Consider the following 16,376-nt stretch of genomic DNA (forward strand, 5'->3'; position numbering starts at 1 on the left):
AGCTTACGAGGCAAATTCTCATTTTTTTACTCAACGAAGAAACGCTGCTAGTTTGAAGGGTTTTAGCGCATATCAAAAAAAGCTCGGAAGCAATGCGAGTGATTGCATATGGCGTTCCGGTTGACTATGCCGACAAATATCTTTGCATTGGCAAAGATACTACAATACAGTCAGTGCGTAGGTTTGCCAAAGTGATCGTCTGTGTGTTTGGACTTGTCTATCTTTGTGCACCCAGCAAGGAAGACACAAAAAGTTGATGGTAGAAAGTGAGTTGAGAGGTTGCCTGGTATGCTAGGAAGCGTTGATTTCCTGCATTGGGCTTGGAAAAACTACCAGTGGCCAGAGCCGGTGATGGTGACGCCCTTGGTGTCGTTTCCTTCATGAAGGCATCATCGAAGTGAAGCTCCCAACTCCTTTCCCTAACTTCGAGGGAAACCCTTAATTAGTTGATCGGATGATAGCATCGCTCTTCTATCGTTCCCTCCTTGGAGGCGTCATTCTTGGAGGTGTGCATTGGCTCGAGGGACCAGTAGACGGTTTTAGCGGGGGAGCGGCGTCTTATGTCACGCATTGACGATGTGGAGTCTCAACAGAGTGGCACAACGGTGTCTCGACTACGGATGTAATATGATGGACGCGCGTAGGGAGGTGTCGTTATCTGGCGCCATGGTGTCGTCGACGGCATACCTGCCAAGGTCAACGTGTGAGTACCTGCTCTGAAGAGGATCGGTGGAAAACGGCGACGGCGGCCTCTCGGAGTGCAGTGTACCGGTGTGTGACCAAGAACCGACACGAGGCTTGGTTGGGCCCTCTGTGTTTAGATGTTAGGCTTTGGTGTGAGGTTTGTTTGGTCTTTGGCTTCGAAATTCGGCACCACTTTACCAGTTGGTTAGGAGTAGTGATAGATGTTGCTAAGAAAGTGAAATCAGACTTATTGATGCACTACTTTGTCAGGTTTTTATAAATAATTAGTAAAATGGTTACATGGATAGTCCAGATGCAGAGGCCGGTGGTTATGTGCCTTTCAAAAAATCATGGTATGCTTGTAGTTATTGTCCTTAAGAAACAGAGGAGATGCGGCCCAAAATTATATTTTGTTTTGCCAGGTTTGGCATAAGGGGGCAAACTACGTACTAGTTGAATTTTAGATTGCAGCCAACCCGTGATCTTAGTTAACCATCTGTTACTGAGTGTTGCGCGAAAAAACCCATAAAACTGTTACTTCCTTCGGTCCTAAATATAAGTATTCTTAGAAGTTACATTAGAAGACTACGTACGGATGTAAATTCATTTATTTTGTTTTGTATATAGTCTAGAAGTAAAAACTCTATTTTTTTATATTTAGAAACGGAGGGAATATATCTGAATAACACTGCTCTTTCACAAAAGATGGACCAAACCTTGGTAGACGGGTTTTAAAGGAAGGGCAACAAAAACTATTTAAACTGGTACATTATTGTGACATATTTATTGCTGAAAAAATTGTTCCAAACATGAGTGTCTTACATAAATAGACAACAAGTGTGAAAACACAAGTATGTGCACAGTATAAAGATAGACCTATACATCAGGACGTATTCCATCCTCAGCATCCTCGACCGGCATGGCAACCGATGATCCTCTAGGTGGCCGGGTTACGCCGGTATGTGTGGCCAATGCCCACAGCAAGGTGACAAGTTCGCCACCCTGCACTAGCGCCTCCTCCTGCCCTTGCACATGCTCGTCGCTACTAGATGGTGCAACATACACAATCAACTCTACCCAGAGGTCGGCCAGCAATTCCCAAACACCCCCATAGTTTATGTCCATCGTATCCATCAGCACCTTTCCAAGCACTATCCCCTTCTGGACCATAGTCATGGTATTGTCCCGGCAGTTCACATGCAACTTCTCGTTGGTCGTCGTCATCATCTTCTCGTAGCGGACCCTCTCCGGCGCAAAGTAATAGTCCCAAGTCCCCAGCACCTCCTTGAGACCGGCCTTCATGTCCTGGTACACGCGCTCTGTACCTTCCCGGTCATCTGGTAGAAGCTCCGGATGGAAGGCCACAAGGTAAGAACAATACTTGGACAGCCTCGCTGCCACCGTCCTATGCTCGTCGGTCTCAGTTAGTCTTGAAGTGCCTCCTTTGTGCTGCACCGATCCTGGATACGCCATCTCCAATAGGGTCGTGGCGATGTGCCAGGTGATGATGACCTCTGCTACACTTTCACTCTCACAAAACCATGACAGATGTGAAAATTGCTCCCTAGAGTATAGTACGGATTTGCCATTGCTAAGGTGGGACGGCCAGCCATCACGGCCATATGCCGCCGACCGGAAGCGTTCCATTATGGAGCACTTTGCTTGCTTTGGTAGAAATGCAGTGGGCAACGTCATGGAAAGCCATGTCACCCTCAGCAAAGAGAGTTGCTTGAAGGGGATACGGCTACGGTGGCTCAGCTTGCCACCGATCCACGAGATGCGGTGGAAACACCCGCGATAGGTGGCGCTCTGACGCCAGCGTACCTTTGCGGTGTAGGTGCACAAGAGTGACACCATGAACCAGTTGGAGAAGACAAATACCAGGTACTCCCACACATGCTCGTAGACGACAACGATGAAGAGGATGTATGTGATGGAGATGTCAACGGTGGAGAAGAAGGCCGCTGGAGATCTGAAGAAGTTTCTCCACAGGCACTTGGTCAGCTTGAATATGCCAGATGATATGGCATAGTTGTCGGTCCCCATGCTTTGGAAGGCCAAGCTGATGTTGCCATTGCCGGAGAGGACGACGGTCATGACACATAGGGCGAATACCACGACGGGGAAGGTGATGTAGTTGATCACGAAGAAGTAGGGGCTCGCAAGCACGACGGGGTGGACGGAGTGTCGGTCCTCACTCAGGAAGCTAATCTCGTCCTTGAGCACTTGGAACAATGGCCGTCCTGAGGCGCCATCATCGTATTTGCACAAGCCTTCAAAGATGAGGTCCCGACAGTTGTCGGTTTCCTCCTTGGTCATGGCCGGCAAGTGTAAGTCCTCGAAGCGACGACGGAGCAGCTTGAAGAGTGCGAAGGAGAGGCATAGCCTTCTGAGCCTTGGGCTCTCCTCTTTGTCGTTATGACGTAGCTGCCATATTTTGCCGACGGTGACGATGCCGTCGTCCTCCATGGCGACCTTGTCGAGGTCAAGCTCGTACCCATGGGGCCCTGGCTTCAGCACCAGGTTCTCTTCCCCCATGACGAGGTACTCGCATGTCTTCAACCTGTCCAACGGATGAGCAGATGCGTCGACAACGGAAGAAGCTCCATGTTGTTGTTGCCGTCGTCGCCGGAGTTGTGCTAGCATTTGATCCATGTAGGAGGAGAGGAGGCGAGCGTTCTTGCCGTAGGCAAACGAACGCTTGCCTATCTCGGTGTAGGCGGCCCTCTGCACGAACTTGGCGGCGCAGAGCATCCAGAGGATGCCGAACACGGCGACCCGCCCGGCTCCCTTGAGGTTGAAGAAGACAAGGTAGCCGAGCCAGGAGACGCTGTTGGCCTGGCCGATGATGCCGGCGTAGCCCTTCTGCATGGCCACGGTGGTCGGTATGGCCTCAACGTTCTTGCGGATGAGCTCCACGAGAAGCATCCACGAGAGGATGAGCCGAGCCCGCACCGGGAAGTCATCGCCGCCGGTGTTCTTGGCCTCGGAGAAGAGGTACGACATGACTGGGAGGAAGAGGGAGAGCGCGGAGGAGAGGATCTGGCGGACGGTCGGGTTGAGGATGGCGCTGGTGTTGGTGACGCGGCTGAAGAGGTTGAGGTTGAAGAAGACGGCGGCGAGGACGAGCATGAAGACGGAGGTGGCGACCACGGACGACTCGTTGCTCTTGCCGGCGTAGGAGGAGGTCAGGTTCCGGACGTAGTTTTGGATGTCGGGGCTACCTGGGCACATCAACACTTGACTAGTGTCGTTGAAGAACACCATGATCTACTGATCTGGCCTTAGCCACCTGACGTAAATTTGATTGAGTGAATGATCAGGGGGCTTTGGCTTTATATATACCTCTCGTACAAGACAACAAACATGCAAAGCTCCACCAGAGAGACAGCATCGGCATAACGTGCATGGGAGGGTTTTACACTCATGACCATGTGAGTACTGAGTACTACTACATCGGTGTACCTACTTGGGATCAAAAGGAAAACACATGACCACAATAACTTTTTGTAACTAGTAGGCTTATAATTGCTCTCAACAGTCTTAAAATTATATTATATCTTTTTTAACACATACCCACACGTACAATTATCCTTAAGAACCCATGCAACTACATCCTACCCTTATGAATTCATTAGAGATAGTGAGCTGACACAACATCTTTAAATTAACAAAGTCATCAGAGACGCCTCGTAATCGATCAAACATCTTTAAATTAACGTAGTCACCAGAGGTGCCTCAGAATGTAATGCATGCATTTGTGCCAAGCCTAGCGTTTCAACCCTGGTGGGATGGTTCCATCGCAACAAACCTAACATCGCAATTTGACTTCCACGTCACTAGTTTTCCTTGTTAACATGTATTAAATAATGGTGTTACATAAAATAGACTGACTAAGTTTTGTACATCTTAGTTGACACCATGAGCTATTCCAACGTATATGGACTGAGAACCACATAGGGTGAAAGGAATCAAGATTGAATCGTCGTGTAAAACATAAGAAAATCTTAGCCGACTTAGGCGTAAATGGAGGCATCTGCATCATACGACGCACACAGCCATGGATACAACTGACATACTGGGTGGGCCCTGATTGATTGGGTTAACTAATAGCACAATGCAGGAGTACTGTCGATTCCTTGCAATCCTTTCCATTTCAAAACTAAGAACATCAAAAGAAAAGAGGTTGAGTCGGGAGTTGTCATGGCTTTGGTAAAGTTTGTTCCCTCCTCGTATCTTCAATCACGACTATGTGCCTACACGCACACACGTCTTTCTTGCATCCCCATATAAGAGGAAAACATTTTCATTTCGAAGTTTGATTAGCTGGGACACCGGAGCTCTCACAGCTTTGCCTTGCTCGTGTGTCTTTTGTTTTCTATACTAGGATGTAGTACATCCGTATATTTTCCCAGAGTCTCTTTTTCCATTTCCCCAAGAAGAGGACTAAGAATCAATGTCTTTGGAGTTAAAATATAGCAAATCAAGCTTGCTTTACTTTGGAATACTAATTACTAAAGCGCATTGACATGCTTTGTGCTTGTTTGCGTGCCATGATTAGCCAGAGTTTTTGTGCCGCAACTACAACTTTTGTTTTATCAAGCTTGTCTCCTCGCGCTTTCGACTGGACTATGACATGTGAAGTATCGTGCTAAGGAAGTTGGGGCCGGGCACTAAGCACAAATATCTCCAGTCACAAAGTGGTTTGAAGCAGACATCAAGACTGTTCTAAACACTAAGTTAGGCGGAATTTTTTTGTAGTTGAACCGTGACTTGGTTCGACTCAAAGGTCAAAAAATGTACCAAATGGGGGAGATATATGGAAGCCCGATTCTAGCGTTACCTGTATAGTGAGACAATTGGAGATACAGTGAGATAAATCGGGGGATATCTTTTTTTGCTGTGAGTCGATTCAACAGTAGAGAGATGGTTGTATTGGCTCTACAAATGCTTTATTGATTTTCCGAAAAAGAATGATTCATTGATAACATGGGCTAGTGAACATCATTAAAGGATACATCATTGCAGGTGGTTCCAGTATCCCTGTAGATAACTTTCTCTGCTCCATATGAAATGGGGTCTACCAAGACCCTTATAGTGCATTATCTTCCCATGTCCCTAGAAGATAATGGATACGAAAAAAAGATAGTGAGTACGACCGCCACAATAGCATGTAGGCGTGGGTGTATCAAAGGCAATACGGAATTCCATTTTCCACTGTGTGAATTGACTTTCGAAGACATGTCCCTGCAGGATTTAAAAAAAATAGATAGAAAGACATGCCACTCAATACTTTTGCTGATTCGTTACGAACCAGTCGACATTATTTTTTTGAGAGATCAATCAACAATTAGATGTGTTTTTCTTAGAGATTTGCTCTCCGGGGAGCTGTTATGTTGATTTTCGTGATGGCGCTGCCGCAAAGTTAGTTCATACATTATCGAGTTTAACTTAGTTGAACGCCTCAAAATTTGAGGGAAGGATATATGGTGATCAAGAGAGTTGGGCAAATGAAGGCGGCGATGTTAATTCAAGGGAAGGATACGTTTCCTTTGACTACGAGATGCCTGCTGTGACTTCGTCAATCACAAGATGTTGTGTCAGTTGTGTATCTCGAAGGAGCTCATTGGGATATGGTGGGCATGCGTGCATGTGTTCAAAAGGGTAGGGTAACTGTATGTGGGTGCATGTGAGCATTTTTGAATGCATCCTATTAAAAAAAGAGTGGCATAAGGGTAGGGAGAAAGGATAATAATACCTAGGGACATTTTTTATTTGTCCTTGGATCTTTCTAAAACCAGCCCAGGATCTTAACCCTGGCGGGCTGGTTCCACCACAAGAAACCTAACCATATGAGCTAGGCTCAGTTCTCAAATTATGTTCTAACTTACAATATGTGTTTAGATATGTCATTTCCTTTGGTTTTTGTATCTAAGTGTTGCATTTAAAGTATTAAGGTGTTGTTTCAGAAACACAGTTCAGATGCATCCGCTCACAACATGCACACAAAATCACCCATATAAACGCACACATACAAACCCTAGCTAGGCCTATGAGGGTCCCCCTAAGACTAAGCCTGCATATCTTAAGATTGAAAAAGTCACTACATACACCTCTTAATCGATGGAGAAGCCATACCAGTAAAAAAACCGAAAAACCTGAAACTAATCAGATTTTTTTTAGCAATTGTGTCTAGTTCTTGAACTAAGATGGGTTTGTTCCACCACAAGGAATCGAACCATCTAATCTAGTATAATTTCACTTAAAATAACTATTTTGTTGTGAAAGGAAGCATATAACTTATTTTGCCTCTGTGGCAGCCATGTCAACAAAGATATGGCATCTCTCTTCTCATTATTATCTGTGGGGTTAGGTTTCAGTCGAGTGAGTCTTAACTAAGTCTCAGTCAAGTGACATATATATAAGAAAGAAAAGAAAATAATTAGAAAAAAATGTATAAATCTTCTCCATACAAGATCAAGGAAATATAGCATCTACAACGACCAGTGGACCGAGTCTTAGGAAAACTGTTAATGACCCTAAAAAACCCTGTTATTATTTGTAATAAAATATAATATAAAGATCAAGATGATATTAAATACATTAGACCTACTTAACAACACAATATGTCAGGAACAAGCCGAGATGTCGAGGTTGCACACGACCAATTAGGCTTCCACATCATTAGTTTGCCTTGTTGACATGTTTTAGATACCTGTGTTAATTACTAGTTCTAAATTGGCTGAGTTTTGTATGTATTAGTTGATATCATGAGCCATTCTTACGTATCTGCATTGAGATTCACATAGGGTGATAGGAAATAAGGAATAAATATTGAATCACGGAATTCAGACATAAGATCATCTCACTTGATTTAGATGTAAATGGATTCCTCCGTCTAATACAAGAAAAAATAACACGCTATACAAATAGCGTCACCACTGAAATATGCTATTAGCATGCTATAGCGAGCGATAACGTGCTATTAGCGAGATATTGTACACTGATCAATTTAACAAGACAATTCTTTATACGTTATAGCACACTATTTTTTCAATGATATAGTATATAAGAGCAACTCTAACAGGAGGACAAATTTCGTCCGCCCGCGTCCGTATAGGTCGGGGCGGACAAAAGTGATGGCCAACGCGGAGACCCATTTTCATTTTGCGTCCACTTTATGTCCGCGCGGACCCATTTTGACTCAAATTTGGGTCACATTTGGGTTACTTGCAGACACAAAACAGATTTTTTCTGTGTCTGCGTCATCTGCATGTGTCGGGCCTAACCCATTTGTCACACAACCACCCACCCACCTCTGCCTACTTATTTAATTCGCTAGTCCACCCCCACACACCTCTCTCTTATTATTTTACTGCCACGGTGCTGCTGTCCACTTGCTTCCAGTTGGATGCATGTGCTGATTCATTTTAAAATACAAACATGAACAAACCGACGGATGAACCAAACGGAAAAAAAACGGACAAAACGCTGTCTGTTTGGATCGGCGTGTTGAAGTTGCCCTAAGTGACATATTGATCGTGCCTTGGGTGATGGGATTAATTAATACTCCCTCCGTTCCTAAATATATGTCTTTTTAGAGATTTCACTAATGGACTACATACGGATGTATATAGACATATTTTAGATTGTAGATTCACTTATTTTGCTCCATACATAGACTTCTAGTAAAATTTCTTAAAAGACTTATATTTAGGAACGGAGGGAGTACACAGCAGGAGTACTGTCGATTCCTTGCTTCTATGCACTGCTATCCTTTCCATTTCAAAACTAAGAACATCAAAAGACAAGTAGTTTAGTCGGGAGTAGTTGTCATGGCTTTGGTAAAGTTTGTTCCTCGTGCCTTCCGTTTTCTACTGCCCAGGAGGTATGTCCCAACTACTCCCTCTGTAAACTAATATAAAAGTATTTAGATCACTATTAGTAATCTAAACACTTTTATATTAGTTTACGGAGGGAGCACGTGCCTACACGCACACATATTTCTTTCCTCGCCATAGAGGAGGAACATATTTTCATTCCATAGTTTGATCAGTTGGGACTTTGGGTCGCGGAATCTCTCACCGCTTTGTGCTGCTTGTGTCTTTTGTGTTCTATACTACTCCCCAAGAAAAGTGGACTAAGAATCAATGTCTTTGGACTTAAAATATGGCAAATCAAAGTTTCTTTGGTTTAGAATAACTTACTAAAGCACATTGGCATGCTTGTGCTTGCTTGCGTGCCATGATTAGCCTGAGATTTTGTGCCAAATGCGCGGCAACCACAACTTTCGGGATCATCATATTTGTTTCCGCGCACTTCTGACAGGACTATGACATGTGCAGTATCGTGATAAGGCTGGTTGTAATGGGGAGTATCATATACTAGTATCATGCATATGATACTAGTGTATGATACTACATCCGTAATGGGTAGTATCATGTGTTAGTATCATAGAACAGTTCATTTATTGCCATGCATGACACATAGTAGCACAACATTTAATATGATACTCAACTCTCTCTTTCTTCATTTAATTCCATGTCACATCATCATATATGCCTAGTTGGCACGTATGATATTACTTATGATACTCCCATTACGACCAGCCTAAGAAAGTGGGGGCCAAGCACTAGGCACGAATTTATATGGTTTGAAGCGGTGTTCAAGACAGTTATAAGCACTTAAGTTAGGTCAAAAATTCTTGGAATCCAACCAAGACCTGGTTCGCTTCAAAGGTTAAAAAATGTACACAAAAACGGGGAGATAGATGGAAGCTCGGTCCTAGCCCGACCAGTGTCAAGTGGAAATCAATATGTGCAATTTTAGCAATGGCCATGGCGATTTTTTGTGTGGATTGAAGCATGGCTTTTACTATGATTTTTCGGAACATGAATTAGATGACATTCTCGCAAAACATAGGTCATTACTCCATAAATGTAATGTTAATTGACTTATGAGTTGGGTATAAATGTAATGTTAATTGACTTATGAGTTGGGTTGAATTTCAGTTTGTCGGAGCTTGTTATTTAACTTGTGATAACTTTTTAGCTTGTTATTGAACTTGTGATAACTTAGTCACTTGCTAGTTTATTACTAGAATGATGAAGAGCTATTTAACTAGTAAGATAACGACTAGATTGATGAGAAGTTGTGTTTCTGTTTTATGACATTTTAACTAGCCATGATTAAGATGATGATGAGTTGTTATATGACATATATTAAATTAAAGTAGATGGAGGCAAAAGATCAAGTGGAATTAGAGGAAAATACGATGTTGCGATTCGCGACATTGTATTTTCCTCTAATTCAACTTAGTCACTTACACCCATCCACCTTAATCTAAATGTTGTCTTTTGCACAATTATTATTGATGTTGTCTATTACTTTCTCCGTCCCGAAATACTTGTCATATGAATGAAGGTATCTAGATGTATTTTTGTTCTAAATACATTCATTTTTATACATTTATGCGACAAGTAATTCCGGACGGAGGAAGTACTATATATAACCATGTGTAAATACAACATAAATATAAAAAAAGAAATATGGTCGATCAGTAGTTGCACAGGTTACAAACACGCGCTGCCAACAGTTAGCAGTAGCGAGTTCACAAAACAGGGCTACTGATATTTTAATTACGAGTAGCGAGGGCACGTCCCGCGCTACTAGTAGCTGTTAGCGGTAGCGCCCTAATAGTAGGGTGGGGACCCTCATTACTGATACGAAAAAAATCTGCGCTACGACTATACTTCCCCTAGTAGTCTATAAGAGAATGAAGGGAGCAAAAACATGATGATCTACCCTTTTAGTGATTTGCTACAAACCCGTCGACATTGTTTTTCTCAAAGATCGATGAACAATTATCATGTATTGAGCTGTTTTATTGATTTTATCGTAAAGTTAGTTCATGCACTATCGAGTTTAACGTAGTTGAACTCAAAATTTGAGCGAGGGAGTCGTGGTGATCAAGAGTGGGACAAATGAAGGCTGTGATGTTCGTTCAGTGGAAGAAGTCCTACTGTCGACTATGAGGCTTCCGTGGTGAATTCGTCAATCTCACGATATGGTGTCGGCTTGGTAACGACGTGCAAGACATGTAGCTAAGACGATAATAATACCTAGGGACACTTTTTATCTGTCCTTGGATTTTTTGAAGTTAAAGAGAGAAACAAGGATTGTATTGCGGCCAGATCCAGATCTAAATTATACTCCCTCCATACCTAAATATATGTCTTTTAAGATATTTTACTAGGTGTCTACATACGAAGCAAAATGAATGAATCTATACCTTAAAATATGTCTATATACATCCGTATGTAGTCCATTAGTGAAACTCTTAGAAAGACTTATATTTAGGAACGGAGAGAGTACATTATTTCGATCAAGAAAACTAGAGACAAAAACTAAAGGTGCGAGAAAGGAGGAAACTTGATTTTGATTTATCCATGAACATAGAGAAAATGCATGCATACATATATACATACATTGGAGTAGTAATATAGCATAGCCGCAGCACACTACGTCAGTCAGACACAGGCTATGGGTAGGCTTGTGTTGCCTCTGAAATAGTCGGCGGCGGCGCACAGCACCCTGACGTCGTACGGCCTCGTGTGCCACGGCCCCACGTTGAACCGCACCACGGCCAGCACAAGCACGCTGATGTTGGGGGGGCCGCCGTCGGCACCGGCGTGGGCGAAGGGCGACCCCGCAAAGTTCGCCGCCGCCATCATCTTGGCGGTGGTTCCTGGCAGCTGGGGGGACGGGTTGGGGCCGTCGACGTTGGCCGGCACCTTGAACGGCATCGCCGAGGCTGCGTCCGCGTACTGCAGGTACACGATGACGCTGCGGAACTGCACCCCGGTGCGGAGGCTCGTGTCGTTGACGTCCAGGGTGAGGCCCAGACGGCCCCCCTTGAGGTCGGCGCGCGAGCCGGTGATGGAGAAGACGATCACCGCGGGGCAGAGGATGGCGGAGACCGCGATGACGATGCCGCTGCCGACGAGGGTCCCGAGGAGAGCCATGAGGATGTAGCGCTTCGTGTTCCATCTGCTCGGAGGCGCTTTGGTCGCCATGGCTAGCTACCGATGCACTTTGCTCTTTGCAATATGGCTATGAAGTAGTATGAGCCTAGCTATGGCATGACTACCAAGCTACTCCCCATGCATATATGGATCGGTACATATGAATGGATGGGAACACGTGCCATTTCCCTCTACTTAACGAAAACGCAGCGCTCCTGCTAATTCATATATTTTTTCTTTTTTTGGGAGAATATATTTGTTCATTTGCCTCTGTTTTTATACAAGACTGCCATCCAGTTTTTGAGATATTTAAAATTAAATCTAACTAATAAATTACAAGATTGGTTGTGTAGAAAGCCTCTCCTGTTCTGTCTAATTAGACATGTTGCAAATCATGCCATAGCGTTGCAAAAAACGAATCAGTTCTTTTCAGGAAGAAAAATGGCGTTGTACAGATAAAAAGTATATATTTTTCATAGTGTACTTGCATTTAAAACCAAATGGATTACTATTTTCTCATTGAGGAAAGGTGGTCCACTAAAATTTTACAAGCTGAATCCCTACTACATACTATAACACGAACCACTTCAATGTACGTTAATATTTGGCAATATTTGTCAAATGTAACACACGCCTTCTCGAAACTGGGAGACACCATGGGAATCTGGAACTTTGTCTAGTTACAGGTTGATTGCCTTGTTATTTCATTGGTTAGTTCACAAACATGACATCTTGCGAGTTCCACGAAGGAAACATTATGCAAAACAACTACACTTGGAAAATCATATGTTTGTCGAGTTCCTTCTGCTAGCACATCCCTGAAATAATTTTTTGAGTGTCTGACACATGACCCACTGAAAGCACGTCCTTTGTTGAGTCCCTGCCACGTGGTACTAGACAAACTCATTTTTCCTCTTCTTTATTTTTGTACTCCCTTCATTTGTTTCTTTTCTTTTGCAGATTATTTATTTTATTTTTTACATTTATCCTCAATTTTTTCTTAGCATTCAATATTTTGTGTTCCCCCCTTTCTATTTCCTTTTATTGCCTTTTAGTGTATTTTTAGGCATTTAATGCATATAATACAAATTTAAACTGCAAGTGCGTGAAATTTTGGGCAAAATTGGGATAAAGAAATCCTATTTAGGTTCATTAGCCAATGTTTAGGACTTGTACAATATAAGGAAAGGAATTACAAACATTTGGATGCTAGGACACTAGTAGAAAACAAGGTTTTGGTCCACGCGAGAGAAGGGCTTTAATCCCGGTTTTGTTATGAATCGGGACCAATTGGTGCATCAGTCCCGGTTCTTGGGCCCAGGACACCGTCCGGGCTAGGATCCTGGTTCGTCTGACCCTTTTGGTCCCGGTTTCAGACAGAAACTGGGACCAATGGTCCTCGCTCCTGGCGCAGCGTGTTTAGTCCCGTTTCGTGTCTAGAACCGGGACAAAAGGTGATTCTAGCGCCGTGCGAGCAAAGCTAACCCAGTAATTCAATGACGAATATTAATTAGATGTTGATGTTACTTGACTGAGCTTTACTTAGACACACTGCTTTCCCTTTGCTCGAGATGGCTTCAATCGTAGTATATATATTGTAATGATCAATTACGCCGGAGGTTGCTTCTAACCGAGTATGAAGCACAATTTTCGCTTTAAACTGTGCATATGCTCGGCACATGTTATCGGATAAATAGCTAGCTAGCTCGACAGCTTAGGTACCGCCGCACTAGATAGCTACTTTACAACACAGGTTACAAGAGTGTTCTTGTCCAAAATCAATGGGCAAGGACGACGACGACGATGGCGAGCACACAAGGGTCCGGTGGTTGATAACCGTGGGGCGCTACGCGGCGGCGGTCCTGGTGACCGCAGTCACTGTGGCGGTCATCGTGAGGGCCGCGGCTGTGTCGGCGCGATCCGAGAAGCTCTTCATCAACGTCGTCAACGCCACGGTGACCGTGTCCGTGAGCAAGTCGGTGAAGCCGACCCAGGTGACGCTCACTCTCGGCCTCGTCTCGCAAAACCCCAGCGGCCGCGTGGGCATCAAGTACCAGGGCGTCAACGTAACCCTCCTCTACCCGAACGGCACGCTCATAGCCTGGATCGGCATCAACGACAACCCCATCGATGGCATACAGGTGGGGCCGGAGCTCGCGCGTGATTCCTTCGTAACGACGACACTGGACGTGCCGGCCGACGTGTCGCCGGAGTTCGCCGCGATGATGAAGGCGCGCAAAGGGCGACGGAGGGTGGACAACGCGACGGTGCACCTGAACGGCACGCTCCAGACGCAGATCTCCGGGCTCAACTACACGCACGGGGGCCACGCCACACAGTACAGCTGCTATCCCGTGACCATCGGCGACTTCTCCAGGCTCAACTACACGCATACTGGGGATGTGTCATGCGTTCCTTCCCCGTCCAACGGCAACATGCAGCATTTTTTGTGTTGGAAAGCTGAATTAGTTTGGTGCTGCATTGGTATGGTTTATTTCCTTGTTTTCCATTCATAGAGCTGTGTCCATATTTTTTATTTGGTGTGATTATGCTCCACGCTTGAGAGGTCCTTGTCTCCTTCCTTGTACGTAGTTTGATCAACCATTGTAGTTGTTCCAATGGCTATGCTTGTGTGGATTCTCCAGCAGTCTAGCTCCATCTGCTTGGATACCGACTTCGTTTTTCTACCGGCTCACACATCAACAATCTACCCCTCCCGTCCAAAAATAAGGCTGTGTTTGGTTGAGTTGCAGATTTTAAAAAACTGTTATCAAAATGCTGTTGTAGAAAAGCTGGAGGTTCTTTGGTTAAAACGACTGCGAGACTATTAGTAACTGGAGTGCTTCCTGGCTAATATGCACTCACCAATTCATTTTACACTTTGTTATGTTCGACCCTCTTACTTATCAACAAAGACTATAACTGATCGCATACACTTGTCGGATATCAGACGGTAATGCCGACACGACTCCGTGATGTTGCTGCGCCCAACCCGAGACGGCCAAAACCTTCTAGGTGCACACAAGTCTTCCCATGGCCGCCACCATTCCTGCCTGACACACCTCTGCAATGCACCTCATTGGGACCGGCTGCTAGGTATACGGTTAGACTTACGGTTACCGTTAGAACTTTCCCACAGAAAAGGTTAGGGTAGGAAGTTAAATTCAGTGTACACCTAATTAGTTTAGTTTTCTAATAGTAATACATCGCCTAACCGTGAACTGAACCAACTCATGGCAAATATCTCGTGGATATAGTTCAGAAAATATTCATGGTTTTACCATGAATTGGCCCTCCTCAGCAATGCCACGTAGGACAGTTGGTCAGGTGGAAGATAGACAAACAAAATTAAGAGGCTTGCCTTATATTAGTCAAGAGTCGAGGAAAAAACATAAGCACACCCCCACCCCACCCCGACCGATGTAGTGGGTGTCTTCTGCCATTTACATGTTTTCTAGTTTAATTTCAACCACTCCAGAAGTTTAGAATCATGAACGGAATAATCGCTAGATATTAGACTAAAATAGATGGAATTGTATGTCATGTTTTTTGGCTTCTCAAAAGGCGTGTACGTAATACATGAGGAAATGTTGCCTTATCAACCACTCTACATGCGCTAAGTCTTTTGTCTGAAGTGAAGACAATGGAAGTAACAAAGTGTCAGGTGCATTGAAAAGGGCACACGGGTCGTGTCATCAGTCTCAGCACGAAAATCATCCATGTGAGTAAAACCATATTCTGAAATAGTAGGATATCAAAGACATTAGGAATACCACCAGAGAATATCTCAATTTTACCTATCTCCAAGCACGCCAGCCGCCTAGATAACCTGCTACCTCGAGCTTGAGCTCCAAAAAGCATTTCTAGAGTTTGGCATGTATAAGAAAGAATTACTACCATCCAAAATGTTAAATAACTGATACTATTAGAATAATGTATAATTGTTTTTCTGAGAATACATATTTGCAGAACTCTAGAAAGATTGGCCCAATGTTCTAAAAGACCTACATCTTAGATTTAAGTGTTACTGTTACCTATCCATTGCAAGTCACTAAGTTAACTGCGGCAACATAGAAATCTAGACAATACATAGGAGCATTGAAATATGTGCTTGTAATTTTAGACGTAAAAGTATAAGAAAGTCTATATTGTCACATCTATGCAAACTCATGATTTTTTTCTTTTAGTTAGTGGAAAAATTGACATAATGTGTATCTATCATGCTATGATATTTAAAGGTCATGTCTGATCCACCCCAAAGTTGCAAAATAAATTTTGTTTTCATTTCGGGCACACTAATATTATGTTGTGTCGATGTTACCATATTTTTGGAACTATTCACCATTTGAGCTCTAGCGCAATGCATGCACATCTAATCAGCGTGTCCGGATATAGAAGATCACGAAAAGACTAAAATAAATGCATGCATGATTGATCATGATTCAATTTGTGTCGATGTACCATATCCTTGGAACTTGAGCTCTAGCGTCTAGGCCACTTGTGCACCTAACTAATGTGCCCTAGTACAGAAGATCGGGCAAAATATCTTGCGACTGGCCATGCATGATTTCTTGAGATGCGCAACAAGTCTACAAAGCAATATTAAAACCAGGGAGAATAAAAGAAAATGTTACAAAGCATGGAACTTGTTCATCTTTTCTCTCTGCA

General features: G+C 43.8%; 2 protein-coding genes across 2 annotated transcripts; one reads left to right on the forward strand and one right to left on the reverse strand.

Annotated features, from left to right (window-relative positions):
• Positions 1 to 1,467: 1,467 nt before the first annotated feature.
• On the reverse strand, positions 1,468 to 3,981 carry LOC123410018. The gene has a single exon (XM_045102888.1). It carries the CDS (start codon positions 3,949 to 3,951, stop codon positions 1,561 to 1,563), a length of 2,391 nt encoding a protein of 796 aa, XP_044958823.1. The 5' UTR covers positions 3,952 to 3,981; the 3' UTR covers positions 1,468 to 1,560.
• Positions 3,982 to 13,309: 9,328 nt separating this feature from the next.
• Positions 13,310 to 14,433, forward strand: LOC123410722. Its single transcript, XM_045103658.1, has one exon. The coding sequence runs from the start codon at positions 13,490 to 13,492 to the stop codon at positions 14,222 to 14,224; it is 735 nt and encodes a 244-aa protein (XP_044959593.1). The 5' UTR covers positions 13,310 to 13,489; the 3' UTR covers positions 14,225 to 14,433.
• The last annotated feature ends 1,943 nt before the right edge of the window (positions 14,434 to 16,376 follow it).

This window comes from Hordeum vulgare, chromosome 7H (genome assembly GCF_904849725.1).
Source record: "Hordeum vulgare subsp. vulgare chromosome 7H, MorexV3_pseudomolecules_assembly, whole genome shotgun sequence".
Lineage (NCBI taxonomy): Eukaryota > Viridiplantae > Streptophyta > Magnoliopsida > Poales > Poaceae > Hordeum > Hordeum vulgare.

Bases quoted from the DNA above. Each gene is read 5' to 3' on its own strand.
- LOC123410018 (XM_045102888.1), bottom strand. From the start codon at position 3,951: ATGGTGTTCTTCAACGACACTAGTCAAGTGTTGATGTGCCCAGGTAGC.
- LOC123410722 (XM_045103658.1), top strand. From the start codon at position 13,490: ATGGGCAAGGACGACGACGACGATGGCGAGCACACAAGGGTCCGGTGG.